Source organism: Molossus molossus, unplaced genomic scaffold (assembly GCF_014108415.1).
Source record: "Molossus molossus isolate mMolMol1 unplaced genomic scaffold, mMolMol1.p scaffold_m16_p_8, whole genome shotgun sequence".
Classification (NCBI taxonomy): domain Eukaryota; kingdom Metazoa; phylum Chordata; class Mammalia; order Chiroptera; family Molossidae; genus Molossus; species Molossus molossus.
This window is the reverse complement of record NW_023425402.1, coordinates 107,001,635-107,022,705: the sequence shown is the minus strand read 5'-3', so window position 1 is coordinate 107,022,705 and position 21,071 is coordinate 107,001,635. Positions and strand designations below refer to the sequence as shown.

General features: G+C 42.5%; 1 protein-coding gene across 1 annotated transcript in view; it reads right to left on the bottom strand.

The window, feature by feature from the left end:
* Positions 1 to 21,071, bottom strand: part of SLC22A3 (solute carrier family 22 member 3) — a 95,769-nt gene that overhangs the window by 49,183 nt on the left and 25,515 nt on the right. The window contains exon 2 of the mRNA XM_036248564.1: positions 1,798 to 1,901. Coding sequence (XP_036104457.1) covers positions 1,798 to 1,901 — 104 coding nt within the window. The remainder of the gene's footprint in view (positions 1 to 1,797; positions 1,902 to 21,071) is intronic.

Genomic DNA, 21,071 nt, shown 5'->3' with positions numbered 1-21,071 from the left:
GGATCGGGTCCACAACCTGGGCATGTGCCCTGACTGGGAATCGAACCTCTTGGTGCATGGGTTGACGCTCAGCCACTGAGCCACAATGGTTGGGCCTATTACATTGTTTCCTATCCTTCCCCTCAAGGATATAAAGAAGAGAAGGAGCTGGAGATGGCTGACATGTCGTGAGGCCGAATTATTCCTGAGTCTGGCTTCTCCCAAGGACCAAGACATCTCTGAGGACAGCCGCCTCTACTCCTAGAACATAGTTGGGAACATTGTATCTTCTTTAGTAATCACTTTAGTCTGAAGACATGTTTATGGATTGTGCAAGAGGAGCATGCAGAAGAAGCAAAAGCTAATGTTTCAACTAAGAAGAGTAACAAGGAAATTAAAGAAACACATCCTAAAAAGATTAACTCAATTCCAAATCATAGCCAGGCAGGAAGGAAGTGCTACGTTGGGGCAATTAAGAAAGAAGAGATGAATTGAAAGGGCTAGTAGTAGAAATGGGAGAAAGACATATAAAATACAGGAAGTGAGCATCGGACACAGATTAAGGAGAAAGTCACATGCAGAAGAAGGTTATGGGGGACAGCAACAGAAACCTAAGAGATGGGCGAAGGGTCAGAAAAAAGACCGAGGGTTTTGCCCATATTGAAGTCCAGGACTGGTCGAGCTCAGATCATCAACTGGCTACGGGATTTGGAGTGGTTTATTGTCTCGAATTAGCCCATTAATTGCTGTCAGCAGGTTTCTAACAGGTACCCTTAGCACCGCCCACTGCCAGCATGGCCACAAGGACCCCCCAAGGCTAGGCAAAGTGACTGAAGCAATGTTAAGCCAGAGTGTCCCAAACTTGTCCTAATGGGTCCAGAGAGAATTATTAAATTATTACAAGTATTTTGAGAGGTAGAATTGAGATAAAGAAATAGCTAAATATGAATACAGCTAACACTAATAACGTCTGAAATGTAAACATCTGAAGAGAAAGCATGATGGACCATCTTAAATATATACACGCAGTGTGCCTGCTGTTAACTGGTATATTTATGAATGTTAAATAGATAAGACCTTTAATAATTTAAAAAAAACAAAAAACTTTTCTGTACCCCACTTCCACGTCTCTGGGACTGCCCCATTACTCAGACTATTATGTTCATTATATTCCACAAATAAGTGAGATCATATGATACTTGTCTTTCTCTGTTTGGCTTGTTTCTCTTAGAATAATATTTTCCAGGTACAGACTGACAATCCCCAGAAACGGGGGTTGTGGGGGAGAGATAAACCACAGAACTTATATGCATGTATGCATGAACAGTGGACATGGACAACAAAGCTGGGGACAGGGTGGGGAGGGATGGGGACGGGGGGGAATCAGTGGAGGAAAGAGGAGAAATATCTGTCACAAAAATAAATTAATTAAAAAAAACTTTTCTTTGTAGAGTTTTAAATCTGTAGAATAAAATGCAAAGGTTTTTAAAAATTAAATGAAACGGGTTTGAAAGGGACTGTCCTGCAACTCAATGAGCCAGTGAGTTCGCCACCGCCCCGCTGGCCTGGGTCTCCCCTGCACACGTCACACCTACCGGGAGCAGCCACCCGTGTGTACGGTTCACGGAGAAAGGGGACACAGTTTAAGAGGGAAAGAATCAGTCCAATCAAACCAGTGTGAATGTCAGGAGTAGAGGCATCAACATTGTTTTTTGCATTTAATAAGAATGTTTTCCTAATAGTTAAATGAAACATTTCACCTCCACACAGACATGCCGTGCCACAGTGATGTCAAGGGGTTGTCACGTGGACGCCTACCTGTCTGCTGCATAGCCCAAGGTGAACGCGCCGGCTAGGAAGCCCAGGTTTAGGATGGCTTGCGTGAGGTCCAGCATCCAAGCATTGACACACACGAGGTCAAACTGGAAAATAAAGAAACACACAGAAGATATGTGGCGACGCTTACCCTCAAAACACCTGCTCTGATCCTTCGTGTAGATCGGTGATCTTCAAACATGTTTGCTCATATACACCCTAAATAACATTTAAAAATCTATCACATGCATCCTTTTACCTTGACTTCAGAAATATTTTCCCTGTCACTTTCAGTGACAGCCAAGAGTATAATTTCTAGTATGCTATAAATACTGTTATGTCATCCCTTCAACTGTTTCCAACAGAGTCAAAATACCACAGCCCTTTGACACCTACATCACCCAGTAAGAGCAAGTTCTTCAATTCTCTAAAATTTACCTTCAAGTCTTTTCCTCTGAATTCTTTTCTTTCTCACATCCTTAAAACTTAATGTTTCGTGTGTTAACAATGGTGAGGTAAATAAATCAACATCATAAATGAACAATGATAATGTTTATTTATTTACCTCACCATACTTTGGGGTATAATAAATTATGTAGATAAACTAACATTTAATTAAAATTTTTTCTATTTAAAAATGTAGCCTCTAAACAGCAAAATGTTTTCTGATTAGGTTATAATTATAGTTACTTTTAGACCATAATTGATTTAAAAACATAAGATACAATAAATGTTTTTAATCCTCACCCGAGGATATGTTTACCGATTTTAGAGAGAGGAGGAGAGAGAGAGAGAGACAACGAAACATCAATGTGAGAGAGAAACATGGATCAGTTGCCTCTCATCTGCGCCTTGACCAGTGTATGGGACGATGCTCCAACCAACTGAGCCACCCGGCCAGGGCAAGATACAATGATTTTGAAAAGAATTATTATATAGGAGTGAAATGTGGTTGGAAATGCACTCTCCATTTTTAGAAGAATGTTGAGCAAGCCTGGCATATCCCCGTTAATTTATGTAACCTGTAGATGAAGATTATTTAGTACTAGAACAGGTTATCAATTCCATTCTTATTTTTCATTTTTTATAAAATTTATGTGCCAAGAAACCTTGTCTGTATAAAACAATGAAGGGGCATGGAGAGAGTTGTTACAGCAATGTTACTCAATCACTCTGCTTCCTTCCGAGATACACATCAGGTTCCCATAATGATCTTATCATCAGAATTAGTGTTCCCTTTCTATTAACCAACACGCCAGGGAAGTCTGCCTACAATCTTGCTGTAAGGAAAGAAAAGGCAACCACCAGACTCACAAAAAGTTGTTTAGTTAAGTCATACGGGTCATTAACTTGCTCACTTTCTTAATATCAACTTGCAGATGATTATTTATCTGAAATAATTTCCCACCGGGATTAAACTAGAATAAAAGTACATAACATCTCAGAAAACAAACAGGCGCTCTCACTGCTAGAGAAAACATTTTGCTGGAGAGAAATACCAGCCAGTGTCAGATATAAATACCCAAAGTGTAGAATGTGCTTCCTCCGGGCTGTATTTCAGATCATTGGGTTGGCTAGGTACACAGGTATGCTTTTCACAGATAACACAGGAAGGCCTAGCAAGAGCTATCACTTTAACGCATTTGTTCAGCTGCTTTTAAGTTGTGTGAATTAAAATGTCCCCAAATATTCTTTGAACCTACAAAATATTCTTTAACATAAAACTGGTTATCTTGCCCTGGCTGGTGTGCTCAGTGGTTAGAGCCTCGGCTCTCAAACTGAAGGGTCATGGGTTTGATTCTCAGTCAAGGATAAGTAGCTGGGTTGCAGGTTCAATCCCCACCCCGACTGATAAGGGGTGTGTGCAGGAGGCAACAAATCAATGTATCTCTCTCACATCAATGTTTCTCTCTCCCTCCCTCCCTTCCTTCCTTCCACTCTCTCTGAAAATCATTGGAAAAAATATCCTTGGGTGAGGGTTAAAAACAACCACAGCCCAGCTGGTGTGGCTCAGTGGATTAAGTGTCATCTCACGGACTTCGAGGTCCTGTTTTGATTCCTGATCAGAGTACATGCCCAGGGTGTGGGCTTGATCCCCAGTAGGGAACATGCAGGAGGCAGCTGACGGATGTTTCTCTCTCATATCGATGTTTCTCTCTCTCACTTCCTTCCCCTCTCTCTCTAAAAAATCAATAAAAACATATTTTAAAAAACCAATTATCTTTTCACTGCCACAAGAGACATTTGTCAAAATGAATTTTTCATACTTCACATTAAAATAAAATTAACAATAAATGTCTAAAAGGTTAAACTGCTATAAGTTAATATTTTCTAAAGCACTATGATGCCACCTGAAGTATTGTGAGGGCCACCTACCCCCTGCCCTCTGTGCTTTGTTCCACGTCCCAGGAGCTGGAGGTATGAAAACTACATTTTCTGCCCTGGTCGGTTTGGCTCAGCGGTTAGAGCGTTGGCCTGCGGTCCGGAGAGACCCGGGTTCGGTTCCCGCTAAGGGCATGTACCTCGGTTGTAGTTTGTCCCCGGCCCTGGTTGAGTCGTGCGGGTGGCAGCCACTCGATGTGTCCCTTTCACATCGATGTTTCTCTCTCTCTCTCTCTTCCTCCCACTCTATCTGAACAAAAAATAAAAAAAATGTCCTCGAGTGAGGATTAAAAAAAAAAAAAAAATTAAAAACTACATTTCCCAGAATCCTTTGCCAGCAGGGTTCTGTTTAGGTTCTGCCAGCAGGGGGAGGGGTGGCTAGTGCCACATCAGAAGGCAAGACGGAGGTCCTGGGGGTTCCTCTTCTGGCTATGGCCACAGCTCCAGCTCCAGCCGTGGCAATGACAACAGTGGTCGGTGGCTGCAGGAGTCAGCCAGTGCTTGTCACCACTCCCACCACCCGGGGGCAAAGGGAGAACAGGCCACAGGCTCTGGAATGCTGTGGAGTGGTCAGGGGCTTCTGCTAGGACTGTCCCTCCAGATCCCTCCCCTCCTTGCTTTCTAGCTCTTCCAAAACAGCTGCAACACAAACCCTTTTATTAAATCCCTTCCTGTTTGAAATACCTAGCCTGGCTTCTAATTTTGTGACTGGGAACCTGCCATCCCTTAAGTATGCAAAATAAACTAATTTAAATTATGTACCTGTAAGGAAATGAGCACACACACACACATGCATACACACACGGTTTCCCTGGGGAACCAACACCGCAGTCACAAAGCTCACAGGCCTGGTTTTGACTCCTGCCTCTGGACCGGTGCTTCCTAACCAGCTCTGAGCTCTCTGCTTGCTGTCACAACAGCTCTGGGTCTGCAATATGTCTTTCTTGTTTAGAGACGTCAGCAGACACCAAGGCCAATGAGCATCCCAGCTGCCTTTTTCCTAAAATAAAGTACTAGAAACTTGTAGTTCCCAGGGAGACTGAAAACGATCTCTTGTCAAATACACCTAAGTCTGAATCAAAGACACACATGTTCATGTCTTTTTCCCAAGGCAATCTCTCTAGAACAAGTAAGACATCATTTCTGAAGGGTACACATGCTAAGATTTTAAGAATTATTTTTAAATGCTTATAAATCCATGCGTATCTATTCTGTTCTTCCTTAATTCCAAAGTCGTTTTTATTATTATTGTTTTTTATCCTCATCCAAGGATATTTTTCCATTTTTTGTTCAGATAGAGTGGGAGGGAGAGAGAGAGAAACATCGATGTGAAAGGGACACATCAAGTGGCTGCCACCCGCACAACCAACCAGGGCCGGGGACAAACTGCAACCAAGCGCGTCCTTAGCGGGAACTGAACCGGGGTTTCTCTGGACCGCAGGCCGACACTCTAACCGCTGAGCCAAACTGGCCAGGGCCCAAAGTCACTTTTATACAAAGAGAATTACTCCTTGGCATGAGCAGAAAGCAAATCTGATAAAAGACTCAAACAATTGGTTTTGTAATGCTGAAAGAATTACATTGCTTCATTTTGCAGAAAGTACAACTCTTGCCTAATTAGATACTTTTGAAGGGTTTCCAACCAAGGGCTTTTCTTAGCTCTTCATGGCTGTTAAAATCCAAATAGACATTACATGATTTTGAGTTGTAATGATAAATGCTGGCAAGTTCCTGTTAGACATGTTTTAAAATTTTGATTTCTAAATTATTCTTAAAACCAGAGCAGCAAAATATCTTCAATATAAAAAGGTCAAAGGTAATAAATAAGGTGAAACTAAGTCTACTTTAGTAATAATAATGCCTTGTCGTTTATTAACTTATGCCCTCCCTGATGTACCTTCAGATCTTAGAAGTTCAAGCCACATTGTTTCTCTGTAATGAAGACATGCAGTTACTCTTCTTACAATGTTTACAGTTTCTCTAAATAACCAAGAATGTCTAAAGACCAGAGGAATTCTGTAAGTGGGAGGAAGATGTGACATGAATGGCAGGTGGCAGAGAGCAGAGGTCCCATCGTTCTGCAAACACTTGCCCTCTGATCACCATGTTCTAAGGTGAGAGTCTGTTTCTTTTTGTTGACTCTCCCCAAAAACACCCTTTCCCCACCCTGCTGTCCTTACCTTTGGATTCAGCTTTTTCTTCCGAGTAACTGAAAGTCAGCTATTGGTCTATATTTACTGATATGTAAAGAAATCCACATTTTAATAGATTTAAAAATTAGGTTATAAAACAAGGCATATGAGTCCACAGATGTAAAAAAAATCTGTATTTAAATATATTCATGTAAATATCAGAAGAAAAGAGCACCCAATTTTGTAGCACTACAGAATATATGCAGGGGTGGGCAAAAGTAGGTATACGAATAAACAGTACAGTGATTAATAAATAATAATACCAGAATTGTGTTTGGTATACTCACAACTGTAAACCTATTTTTGCCCACCACTGTATGCCTCATTCTCAGATACTGTTACCTTGAAAACATGAGAATATTTAAATAAAATCAAAGTATCTTACTTAAATGGTGAAAGAGACATTGTGTATGTTACTTATGATTTGTGATTTTTATTTTATAAAATAAGTTAGGCAATTAAAAAAAAAAAAAAGAAAGAAAAGAGCACCCATTAAGGCAATTTAAAAGTGTCAAGTGATTGGATGACAGGTGATTTTGTTTTCATACTTTTTTAGGGTTTCCTTTGCATGGAGTATGTATTATTTTTATGTGTCTTAGAAAAACGTAGAACTGCACCCACTTTGGAAAAACAAAGACATTCTATACTGAATGTAAAACCATGTATCCAAATGGTGGGAAAGAGATTCACGGAGTGAAGTCAAACGAACGTGGCGAAGAGAAGGAGTCTCCGGATGGAATACACTGTCTATCAAAAGGTGGAACAGGGTGGGTGCGGTGGGTGCGGTGGGTGCTCCTGCTGACAATCATGTTGGAAACCATTGTGGGGGAATCAATAGTGGGGAATCAGAGATGAGCAAGGGTGGGGTGTGGAGATTGGCTTCTTAGAAGTTTTTCAGTGATACTGAGTTTCCCATGAAATGTAGGAAAGAAGTAAAAATGTAAAAACACAAATCAAGCATTCCTCTCTAGGTAGAGGCAAGCCCTCTACTCTCTTATTCCTGGTGAATTCAGTTCTGGTTAGCGAGAGTTCAAGGCAGAATGCAGCTCTCACCTGCTGCCGTCTCCCTGGTTGGAAGCTGACCACACAGGGAGAAGTGGGATTTTGCGTGCCAGACCCCTGAGATTGTCCTTCAGGTCTCTGAGGTGCTGTGTGTCTAAATCTTTTTTCTTTCTCAGGACTGGGTCATTTCTATTGATCTACCTTCAAGTTCACTTATTCTTCCTTCTGCCATTTCCAATCTGCTACTGGGCCCATTTAGTGAATTTGTCATCTGTTTATTGTACTTGTCAGCTCTAGAATATCCATTATTAAGTTTCTATTTCTCAGTTGACATTCTCTATTATTCATTAAGACCATTTTTCCTTTAATTCTTTGAACATGTTTCACTGGTTGAATGCATGCATTTATAGCTGTTTTGAACTCATTGGCTACGAAATCCAACACCTAAAGACCACTAGAGTCAGTCCCTTTGGGCCGCCCGTGCCACTCTGCCCAACACCCACTTCCCCCGGCATGATCACATTTCCTGTTGTTTGTGTGTCTTATTGGCTTGAGATGTCAAAGGACAGGGTTTAAAGCTGGAGATAATAGTCACTTCAGCTCTCTGATTCCTGTTGCGCTCTTCTCATGCTTATAGGCTTTTGTTCTGGCAGGAAGTTAACTTATCTGGACTCAAGCTGCTCAATTTTTTTGGCTTCTTGGCAGGTGCTTTGTATAGCCTGGCCCTTCAGTGGTCACCTCTGGGATTTGGGAAGAAGTTATATTCAGATTCCAGGATTCGTGCTTTCTGGGGTTGCCCTGCTTCTGGGGACTCTCACTCCCTAATTTCCAGGTGGCCTGCCAGTGTGAGGCCGTGCTCCTGATGTCATGAGCAGGAAGGGCTCTGGCTTTCTGTCACCCAAGCTGCACGTACATGGGTGGCGAAATGCAGTCAGTTAATAAGTGAAAAGGTGAATCTGACTTTTTATTTTTTTTCAATACAAATTAAGTCAGATAAAATTGAAATTTAGGCCCTGGCCAGTTTGGCTCAGCAGTTAGAGCATCGGCCCGTGGACCAGAGAGTCCTGGGTTTGGTTCCCGCTAAGGGCATGTACCTTGGTTGCAGTTTGTCCCCGGCCCGGTTGGGGTTGTGTGGTGGCAACCAGTCTATGTGTCCCTTTCACGTCGATGTTTCTCTCTCTCTCTCTCTCTCTCTTCCCCCTTCTCTCCCTCCTGCTCTATCTGAAGACAAATACAAAAGTGTCCTAGGATGAGGATGAAAAAAAATTGGAATTTAGTATACTTTGGTTCTCATAACATAATATCTACATTATAATACTGAACTTTCCACATTTAAAAATCACATAAAATGAGCTTTCAGACTATAAAATAATTCTAAAATGAATGTCTTATTTCATTCAGAAGATTAAATGGCTCCTACTGATATAAATAAGTCCTTCAGAATTTTCTATTTAAAACGATTTTCTCTGTTCACTGATCTCACTGGAAATATAATTGAACCAAGTATTACTGTCATCGTGTGGGAGGCTGGAATCTGAGAGGTAAGGTATTTCTGGTGCTCTCTTTGCCCCTGTCCCCTCCACATCACATTAACTCACTTTTCAGTTCCGCTTTCAAGACTGGCAGAAAACGGTGGCTGAATAGAAACATTACAGTAATCTCTTTGCTGACAAGGGGTCTCTCTCATTACTCTTAACAGCTGTAAAAAATAATAACTTAAGAAAATAAAATAAATTTACACTGAACGATTTCTTTCTTAAGCTTAATTAAATGTATGTGTCAGTTTATGTTAAATCTTGAAGATATTGTAGGATAACTTTTAACTATTAGTGTTTTAGATAATATACGCACCTAAGTTCCCTCTGAAACAGGGTTCATGTAAAGTTACGCACAATATCTGACTCTCATTTGGTCCATTTCCTCAGTCCTAGAGACCCAGGTCAGCCTTGCAGGCTAGAGAGCAGTTGACCTCTGTGGAACCTGTTTTATGATATAAACCCTAACACCTGATACCCCAAATCAAGATTCACAGTGGACATTTCCAAGAATGTGTCTGCTGAGCATCTGTCTTTATGAGACATTACTCAGGTAATAGCCTACCTTAGGATAATAACAGGTCATACATGTGGTATTTGAAAGAATGTCTTTAAAAAAATATTTTTGGCCCTGTAAAATTTCTGACATTTCTCTTAGCAATATTTTTTTCCGCTAGACCTCCTCAGGGAAAAGAAAACAAAATAAAAATAAAAATAAAAATAAAAATAAAAATATGGAACTACATCAAACTAAAAAGTTTTTGCACAGCAAAAAAAAAAAAAAAAAAAAAATCCAAGAAAACAGACTGAATGGAAGAAGATATTCACCAATGTTATATCTGATAAGCGGTTAATATCCAAAATATATCAGAAACTCATACAATTTAACACCAAAAACAAAAAACAAAAAAACAAAACACCAAACAATCTGACTAAAAAATGGGTAAAGAACCTGAATAGGCACTTTTCCAAAGAAGACATGCAGATGTCAGGAGACACATGAAAGGATGCTCAACATCACTAATCATCATGGAAATGCAAATTAAAACCACAGTGAGTAATACCTCACACCTGTCAGAATGGCTATCACCAATATATCCATAGACAAGTGCTGGTGAGGGTGTGGAGAAAATGGAGCCCTCGTGCACTGTTGGCGGGAATGCAGACTGGTGCAGCCACTGTGGAAAACTATATGAGGCTTCCTCAATTAATTAAAAATAGAATTACCATATGACCCAGCAATTCCACTTCTGGGTATTTATCTGAAGAAACTTAAAATAGTACTTTGAAAAGATATATGCACCCCTATGTTCATTGCAGCATTAATTACAACAGCCAAGATATGGAAGCAACCCAAGTGTCCATTGATAGACAAACAAATAAAAAATGTGGTACATACATACAATGGAATATTACTTGGCCATGAAAAAGAATAAAATCTTACCATTTGTGATATAGTATGGATAGACCTAGAGGGTATTACACTAAGTGAAATAAGTCAGAGAAAGACAAATACCATATGATTTTACTTACATGTAGAATCTAAAGAACAATATAAAAAAAAACAGAAAGAGATTCATAGATACGAGAACAGACTGATTGTCAGAGGGGAGAGGGTTGGGAGCTGGGTGAAAAAGGTAAAAGGATTAAGAAGTACAAATTGGTAGTTACAAAATAGTCGTAGGGATGTAAGGTACAGCAAAAGGAATATAGTCAATAACACTGTAATGGCTATGTATGGTGCCAGGTGGGCACTGGGAATATCAGGCGATGACCTGGTAGATTATATGCTGCTGTACGCCCGAAACTAATACAAAATAATATTGAATATAAACTGTAATTGAAAAATAAAAATATTCTTTTGCCTTGAAAATGAAGTTATTCCTCCTTTGATTGAAACCTTCAACAGCTCCCTACTTGTGACAAAATAAACTTCCCGGGCCCTTCCCACAGTGCCCTGACACAACATCACGTGAATCATTTTTACCTTTTCGAGCTGTTCTATTCGACACACCTTTTCCCATCTCTTCTCTGCCTGGGAACATCTTATTCCTTCATTCTTCGGGGCCTAGATAACATGTGTGCACTGGATGGGAGATGCCCTGTCTATCAAAACCCTTTGTTAACTCCAGAAGCTCAACATCACAGTTGTGACCTCATATTCTGAATTTGCCCAAACAGTCTCAATTCCACAACTGTGTTTATCTCCCAAGAAAATTTGTTACTTCAGATGACATGTCTCTGTTTTGTTTGAAAATCTGATTTACTACAACATTATCATTCTGTATCATTCTGTTGAAAAGCTGAAGAAAAATTATTTGTGAAAGATCATTACTCATAATTTTTAAAAATTATGTTTGTTTCAGTAATATGTTGACTGCATACAGATTAGAAGAAAAAATATTGTAATGACCTGAAATTCCACCCTGATATGAATACTCTTCTAGATTTTTACCTATGCATGTATACGTATGAATATATGATATTCTACTATTCTATAGAGTGTGCAAATAATTATGAGTTCATGACTCCCTGTTCTATACTGTCACTATGAATGTCTGTATTTAGGCCATTGCATATGGGACCATAATTATTGAACCAATTATTTATTTTGGACAAAGGATTAGGTAGTTTTAATTTTTCCTACCATTATATAAATATACCCAAGCTTTATCTTTCAAAAGGAATGCTAAATCTGTAAGAGTTTTCAATACAGCCAAGTCATTACAAGCAATATAAATGTATTTGGGGTGAAAGACTATAATTTAAAAAAACACTCTAGTTGTTTTAACCTTCCAATATTCCAACTTATTAGAAAACAAGTTTTAAAAAAAGATTATGTAAAGCAACTTGCTAATTTATGTAGATTATAAAATCTTTTGTAAAACTCTTACACAGACCTCCATATTCCATAGAAATCCATTTTCCCCACAAAATTTTGAACCCCAGCTTTAAAAACATAAAATGTAGGATCTGTCTAGATTAGCCTCAACATTAATTAAAGTGAGCATGGTGTCTTCTTGGAATTTATTTTGTATCCCTTACATGAGAACAATCTTCTGAAATAAGAGATGTAGAGACACTTAAAAGGACATGATAAATATTTTTAAATGACAACATTTTGTCAATGGAAAAAAATAGAACAGGTAGAATGGTCAGTGTGTACATTTCAGATGTATTTTTGAACCTATGATCAGTGTGCACAGGTAATCAATAATGAGATACACGTCAAAAGCAATAACAAGTACACGGGAGGACTCACAGCTCCTTAATTTTTTCGATTCTAAGTACTGTGGTACACGGGGGCTGATCTGTATTTGAAATCACACAACAATTAGCACAAAAAAGCACCAACTCTAAGTACTAAAGGGGAAAATAAAACCACGCAGGATTTATCCTTTGAAACATTATAAGGTTTAAAACTAATCATCAAAAAAGTGTAGCTACCTTTAATCATTCTTTGTTTTGGGAAAAGGAAGGAACCAAATGAACTATCATGAAACAAGACACTTGGGCACTTCACTGGTGCAAAAATTAGTTGACCCCATTTGCTTGGTATTTTGAAAAGAGGACCAGGGGATACTATTCGAATTTTTCTCAGATGTAAAGTGATCATCGTCTGCTTTCTGGGCTGTAAGATCCAGTGGAAAAACAGGAAGAATGCCATCTGATTGTAGGTTGGGTGAAACAAATACAGGAAAACTATTAAAAACAAAATAATTAACAATAATAATAACAATTAATAATAACTCTCGAAGTGAGCTTAACCACCCCTTTTGAGGACAGTAAACACATGACCTTCTCTATCTGTTCTTTGGAAAGAAAGACAGACCCTGCCCCCAGCCCCAGCCGCCCCATGTCCCACGCGAGGGCGTGAGGTGGTGTGCTGTTAACTACGGGGCTCTCTCTCGGGCCATCTCGACCCCAATCCCTGTCAGAAACCTGCCATCTTGAGAGGTCAAGGATTTCCCGACAGGTATTACTGTCCAGGAGGCATCCCTGACGAGGAATTCTGGGAGGAGAAGAATAACCCATTACATCTTACTAGATCTTAGTTTCTGTCTTGCACAATTATTAGTAACACTTTTTCTCCACTTGGAAACCACAGGTTTCCATAATCTAGCCAAAGGTTTTCATAATCTAGTCGGGACATGGAGTACTACCTTCCACACTGCCAAAGCCCGTCTTCTCTCGGAAGAGCACACTCTCATGACAGCCAGCCAAGCCCGTGACACCAGGGACGGTGCTACCTCCAGATCGGCTTCCCCAGGCTGAAAAGTAGCTACAGAATCGAAACTTTTGGCATGTTCCCAGTGGAACACGCCTTTTTTAAACTTCTAAAACATCACGGGTGTGGATAAGATTAAAAAGCCATATTCTCATCTTTTCACCACCTTTCTGATGTCGACACATCATTCTAGAATCTTCTGAGCCTTCCTTTAGTTTGCATGCCGTATTCAGAGACACTGAACAGACCGTCTTAAAGGTCCGTGCTTTCCTGTTGGGATCTTTTCTGATTCTGTGGACGTGGACTGAGTGTTAGAAACACCAGGACACTCTCATCAGGGAAATAATTCTGCCAGGTTAGGAGAGGGTGGACCTACAATGAAAAGTCTTCGAGGGGAAACATAGCAATAAATAAGCAGTAAGAAAAGCAGGAGCTATGGTCAGGACACGTCCACGAATCACCTGAAGGTTAGACATGGTGAACGGATCCAAACAAGCCAATCTTGGCGGCAAACCTAAGCTGCCGGGCAGCCTGTGCGCTGCCCCCTCCTCCGCCCTGCTCCCCTCCCCTCTCTCCTTTCCCCTTGATTGGCAGGTGGGAGCAAGAATAAATGGCCTTTGACAGCACATTTGTTTTTACAAAATGTCTAAGTGATGGGGAGCAGGGCCAGAGGCTTGAGAAAACACTTGATCCTGGGAAAAGCCCGGCCAGGGTGTGTGGTAGGGACTTCCAGGGAGTCCAGGGGTACACGAGTATCGACTACATTCCACCCGGAGATCGAAGCTTCGCGAACGGTTCCCTGCTGTGATTGTGACGTTTATAATTATTTGACCCAGAGTGCAGAGTGCAGAGTGCAGATACAACGCTGTTACCTCTATAACTGAATAGTGTTTCTAGCACACACACACACACACACACACACACACACACACACACACCCTCCCCGCCCAGCACCGCCTTCCCGAGGTCTGCAGGATGCCCCCGTGTGTCCTTGCCCAGGTGTTGAGAGAGTTGGAAGGAAGACGGAAAGGCAGGTCCGACTGGGCGGCACGGGGTCTCCCGGCTCCAGGGCACAAGGACCACATCATCCAGGACCGCCGTCGGGTCAGTCACAGAACCTGAGCCCACGTCACGATTAGACGGGACAAGGCCCCACACAGAAAGTATTTGCTTCTTAATGAACCTCAAAAACAAATTGTTTTCATTATCATTACTGGGAGTTATTGAAACAAAACGTGTGGATGGAGTTCATGAAGACCCCGTTTCAAGGCCTCGTAAGGAAGTCTCACTGAGGGTGGTCCCAAGGACACGCACACTGGGTAAGCAGGACAGCACGGCAGCGGCCTTGAGAATCCGGCCATTTGACTCTACGCACCCAGATGTTCGGGTGAGTAAATACACAGATGACCCCTTACTGCACGTGCTATGGTGGGGTTCGCGCAGGGATCTAGGGACTGAAAGGGATTTTTATTGACACCTAACATGTAGTGGCTTTGTACACACACTCTCATTTCACCAGCAGCCACACCCTGATGTAGACACGAGTATCACCATCATCTTCTACACAAGCAGGCTGAGATCAGAGACACTGTGGTTATGTAACAGTCAGTAGGGGGGGAGGAGGCACAATTGAAATGTCTGACTGCTGAGTCTGTCCACTTCGGCATCCCAGTAGCCCTGGTCTGTGGCTGTCACCAGTGTCCCCCACTGCTAAAACCTCGGGGGGGGAAAATGAAGTTTTAAAAACTTGCTAAAATATACATTGTTGATTTGAGCAAGTGCGTGAGATCATTCTTAAAGTACTTTTACTTGGTTAGAGGCATAAGGCAGCAAATATCCCAGACTTTCTTGTTTTGATATATTTTTTTTTATCCTCACCCGAGGACATTTTTCCATTTTTTGTTCAGATAGAGTGGGAAGGAGAGAGGGAAGGAAAGAGGGAGAGAGAAAGAGAAACATTGATGTGAAAGGAACACATCGAGTGGCTGCCACCCGCACGACCAACCAGGGCTGGGGACAAACTGCAACCGAGGTACGTGCCCTTAGCGGGAACCGAACCCGGGTCTCTCTGGACCGCAGGCCGACGCTCTAACCACTGAGCAAAACCGGCCAGGGCCTGTTTTGATATTTTTAAAACCCTTGTCATTTTCCTTTAAATACATGCACGTTAACAATGACATAGACTTCATGGAACCAGCTCTTTCGGGTAAGTGAGTTGCTTCATCGTTTTCTGCCGCTGAGTCCCGCCCCACGTCCACTTCAATCGTTTCTGCGGTTGGTATAATGCAACAATGTGCGGGGATCACAGCAGTCAGGTTTTCTTTCTCCGGAAGCTTGCTCCCAAGTTCCACCTGGCTCCTGGAACCAGCAGCTTGGGGGAAGGGGGTGCAAACGCTTGAGTGGAAGAAGTAAGCATCTTGGGGTTCCGCTCAAGATGGCAGAGTATATAAATGCAGTACTGGAATTCTCCCCAAACCACCTCAGAATGACAATCAAACTACAGAACAACCATCAGTCAGAACCATCTGAAACCCAGCTGAACAAAAGTCTTACAACTAAGGATTTAAAGAAGAAGCCACATGGAGACTGGTTGGAGGGCCAGAGACATGGAACCGCTGGCCCCACACCCAGGGGTGGTGGGTAAAAATCAGGAGGACCATCTCAGCTGCAGAGGTCCCCCCTGAGGAGCAAGGGGTCCCAGCCCACATCAGCTCCCCCCAGCCCAAGGGTGCAAGGACAAGAAGAGAAGTCCCCATAACTTCTGGCTGTGGAAACCAGAGGGGATTGAGGCTGACGGAGACAGACGCTGCTGGAGTCCCAGGCATTCCTCTTAAAGGGCCCATCACGGACTCACTCAGATGCACTTGCTCTGAGCTCAATGTGAGGCAACAACTCAAAAGGGGACGGGGACACATGGGGAGAACTGAATCGTCTGGCATCAGCGCAAGGGCTGGAGGGGCAGCTTTCTCTCAGACAGAAGTGCAGGCGAGTCCGTCGCTCCTTGGCTGAGCCCTCCCTCTACTGAGCCTGCAGACAGGTACCGTATTTGAGTATCTCCATCAACCTCATAACACTGTTGGCCCTGATTCCCTGAGACCGCCATCCACCAAACATGTGGGCCTACCCAAGCCATTTCCAGTTCCTTTTCTATTTTTTTTTTGGTTTTGGAGTAAGTAGTTTTACTTATTCATTTATTTTCACTTCATTTTGAGAGAGAAGAGGAAAGAGAGAGAGAGAGCGAGCCTGCAGCTTGGACAAGTGCCCTGACTGGAAATTATTCCTGCCACCTTTTGGTGTACAGGACAATGTTCTAACCAAATTAGCCACATCGGCCCAAGACTCCAGCTCCTTTTCTACGCAAATGGCCTGTCTTGGCTCACGCTTCAGTCTTCCTAAAATCTCTTAAACAAGCAGTAGGCACCAGGGCCCCACTGAAGTAAGCTCAGCTCTGTGGGGTCGGCCCCGAACAGCTGGTCCTCCATGCTGATCACAGCCAGGCCCTGCAGCCAGTCAGCCTGGGGGTAAATCCTCCCAGCAGCGAGCAAAGCTTAACTAAAACAGGAAGGTATACACAGCCTCAAGGGGACATCTCAGCTGCAAGGGGGTGCACCTGGATCCCAGCTGGGGTTATCAAGGAGGCTGTGCCACCGGACCCTGCAGGGCACCTACTATATAAGACCACTCTCCCAAGCCCGGGCGGCATAGCGCCTCTATCTGATACTTAGAAACAAACACAGGGAGGCAGCCAAAATGAGGAGACAAAGAAACATGTCCCAAAGTAAAGAATAAAACTCCAGAAAAAAAAAATTAAACAAAATAGAGACAGGCAATCTACCAGATACAGAGTTCAAATCACTGGTACCAAGGATGCTCAATGAACTTAGGGGAAAAGAAGATAAACTTAGTGGGAATGTCAGCAAATAGATAGGAAACATAACAGAACTAGAAAACATAAAAACGAACCAGTCAGAAATGAAGACTACATTAACTGAAATGAAGAATACATTACAGGGAATCAACACTAGAGTCGCTGGAGCAGAGAATCCAATAAGCAGTTTGGAAGATAACAAAGCAGAAATCACTTATCAGAACAGCAAAAAGAAAACAGAAACCAAAAAAACGAGGATAGTATAAGGAGCCTCTGAGACAGCGTCAAGCGTGCCACCATTTGAATCATGGGGGTGCCAGAAGGAGAAGACAGAGAGCTAGGGATTGAAAACCTTTATGAAAAAATAACGAGGGAAAACTTTCCTAATCTGGTAACGGAAACAGACATACAAGTCCGGGAAGCACAGAGAGTCCCAAACAAGGTGAACCCAGAGAGGCCCAATCCATGACACATCATCATTAAATGCCAGAGATCAAAGAAAAAGAGAGAATTTTAAAAGCAGCAAGAGAAAAACAGTTATTTATTTATCTACAAGGAAGCTTCCATAAAATTGTTAACTGATTTCTCAACAGAAACTTTGCAGGCCAGAAGGGATTAGCATGAAATATTCAAAGTGATAAAAAGCAAGGACCTACAACCAAGATTACCCAGCCAAACTATTATTTAGAATGGAAGGACAGATAAAGAGCTTCCCAGACAAGAAAAAGCGAAGGGAGTTCATCACCACCAAACCAGTAATACAAGAAATGTTAAAGAGTCTTCTTTAAGATGAAGGAGAAATAAAAAATATGAATAATAAAATGGCAATACATATCTATCAACAATTACTTTAAATGCAAATGGATTACATGCTCCAATCCAAAGATATATGGAGGCTGAATGGATAACAAAACAAGACCCTTACATACGCTGTCTACAAGAGACTTACTTCAGATTGAAAGACACATAGACTGAAAGCAAAGGGATGGAAAAAGATTTCATGAAAATGGAAACAAACCAAAGCTGGGGTAGTGATACTTATACCAGACGAAATGGATTTTGAAACAAAGGCTATATAACAAGAGACAAAGAACCCAACAATTATCCCAAGAAACCCAAACACTACATTGAAAAGACATAGGCATCCATATGTTCATTGCAGCATTATTTACAATAGCCAAGACATGGAAGCAACCTAAGTGTCCATCAACAGATGAATGGATAAAGAAGACATGGTGCATATATACAATGGAATATGACTCAGCCATAAAAAAGAATGAGGAGCAGGAAGAGGTTTACCAAGGAACTTACATGCATATATGCTTCACCCATGGACACAGACAGTAGGGTGGTGAAGGCCTGGGGTGGGGTGGGAACCAGAGGAAGGGCAACAGGGGGTGAAGGGAGGGGACATCTATAATACTCTCAACAATATTTTTTTTTTTAAAAGAAAAAGGAATGAAATCTTGCCATCTGGATGGACCTGGAGGGTACTGTGCTGGACAAAATGAGTCAGATAGAGAAAGACAAATGCCATATGATTTCACTTATATGTGGAATCTAAAAAACAAAATAAATGAACGAGCAGAACAGAAACAGAGTCATAAACACAGAGAACATTTTGATGACTGCCAGAGGGAAGGGGGATTGTGGGGATGGATGAAAAAGGTGAGGAATTAAGAAGTCCAAATTCGTAGTTACAAAATAGTCATGAGGATATAAAGTAGAGCATAGAAATTATAGTCAATAATATTGTAATAACTATGCATGGTGCCAGATGGGTACTAGATTTACCAAGGTGGTCACTTAGTAAGTTACATAAAGTGTAAGCACTGGATTGTACACTTCAAGCTGATATATTGTATGTCAACTGTAATTGATAAATAAAAAATTATTTAAAGTAAAGAAAAAGAATTATGCCTCTTGGTCTTAAAATTAGGCTTGTTTTGAAAAGGAGAAAAGGTTCTAGAGCAGAGTGTCACCTTGACTGTCTTTTTCTTGGCTCAGATTGGGCTAGACAACAGGAAATAGACTATGGCTACCCCGGCATTAATTATGTTGGAACTGACCAGGCATTTCGGGAAGGAGGGGTGCAGCTTTGTGCATGGAGGTGCATCTGGCTGTTCTTGTTTGTTTTTGTTTTTGTTTTTATCCTCACCCGAGGACACTTTTGCATCTATCTTCAGATAGAGCGGGAGGGAGAGAGGAGGGAAGAGAGAGAGAGAAACATCAATGTGAGGGAGACACATCAACTGGTTGCCACCCACACACGACCCCAACCGGGGCCGGGTACAAACTGCAACCGAGGTACGTGCCCTTAGCGGGAACAGAACCCAGGACTCTCTGGTCCATGGCCAAACCAGCCAGGGCGGATCTGGCTGTTTTTGAGCCTCGATTCATGCCAAAGGTCCAGCGCTGGTCCGATGAGTTCAGGAGAGAGATGCTGCCACCAGGATGTAAGGTGACTCGCGGTCTCTCCTGTGGTCCTGTCCACCCACCAGTTGGGAAAGGGGGGGATTTCGGGCTTCCAAAGCCAGCCGCTCAGCAAACAGTGCACCTCTTCTCTGTCTATGCCTCGTGTGTCTGTTCTGGGGAGCAGAGAGGCTCGAACCCCTGTCACTGCAGAGCATCCAAGCTGAAGGCGGAGACAAGGCATATATCCATTATTTTGATAACTGAATGCTTAAACCAGAGGTTGGCACCCAGCCTAGACAAAGCCTGAAGGGCTCCCCACTGCCAAGTCTTTCTCTTTCTCGGGGCTCTTCCGCATCCACACCTGCCCCACACTGGAAAGCAGAATCCCTCGAGATGGCCATCATGGTGCCAGGACGATGGGAGTCGTGGGACATGCCCCCACCAGAAAGGCCGGTGTCCCCTCCCTGACCCTGTGTGACTTTGGTAAGCCAGGGGAGACTCCTCTGTCCCACCAGGTATTGCCGCATTCAAAGTACATATCGTGTATTCTGCAGCTGAGAGAGCACCACAGGCAGGCAAAGCATGATGAAAAGACCGTTCGTTCATTCATTTGTTCATTCGTTCGTTCGTTCATTCACTCACTAATTCAAGACTGCTGCAGACTGTGAGGCATGCGGGGCTCTGGTTTGCTGGAAGCTTATGTGCAGCGGTATGTGAAACAGACACGGAGCGGAATGTGTTTAAACGTCACGAGAGAGATGTGGTCCCGCGGCAGGCCTGTCTCAGGAAAGGCTTTTGAGGAGGCGGCCGTGTCCGGGCACGGAAGGACAGGCTGGATTTTGAGACACAGAGACGAGGAGGAGGCGCAGGGAGCGGGGTGAGCAGAGAGAAAGGAAGGGAGCGGGATTACCATATATAAAACGCTTACCAAAAAAATGTGGCCATGCGACTCAGCCACCAGGAACCTCTTAACAGCTCTATATAGTTTCCAAAGCGTTGTGTAATCCATTATTTTATTGGATGCATACAAAATATAAACTTAGAAGTCTTAAGATTCTTATCATATTTTACTTTCATGAAACCTCCACAGAGGGAAGAAGTGTAGACTGCTACACTGGATAAGTATGAATTCTTTTTTTTTCTTTTTTTTTTTTATCCTCACCCGAGGACATTTTTCTATTTTTTGTTCAGATAGAGTGGGAGGGAGAGAGAGGAAGAGAGAGAGAGAGAAACATCGACGTGAAAGGGACACATCGAGTGGCTGCCACCCGCATGACCAACCAGGGCCGGGGACAAACTGCAACCGAAGTACGTGCCCTTAGCGGGAACCGAGCCCGGGTCTCTCCGGACCGCAGGCCGATGCTCTAACCGCTGCGCCAAACCGGCCAGGGCTGAATTCTTATTAGTAATGATTAGACTGTTAGAAAGTAGAGGGTAGTACAATTAAATCACAGGCACATACTGCTTCATTAATGCCCCCTGCTCCTTAACCAAACTTGATAAATAATCCTGTAAGAGTGTTAACAGCGCCTGCTCCCAACGTCGATCGCCACGCTATCTGTGGTTAGCTTTCGGAAAGATACAGAAGGCAGTCCCGCAGATGTCCACGTGTGTAGGACAACTGTGAAAAAAATGGACAAGCCCTGGCCGGTTTG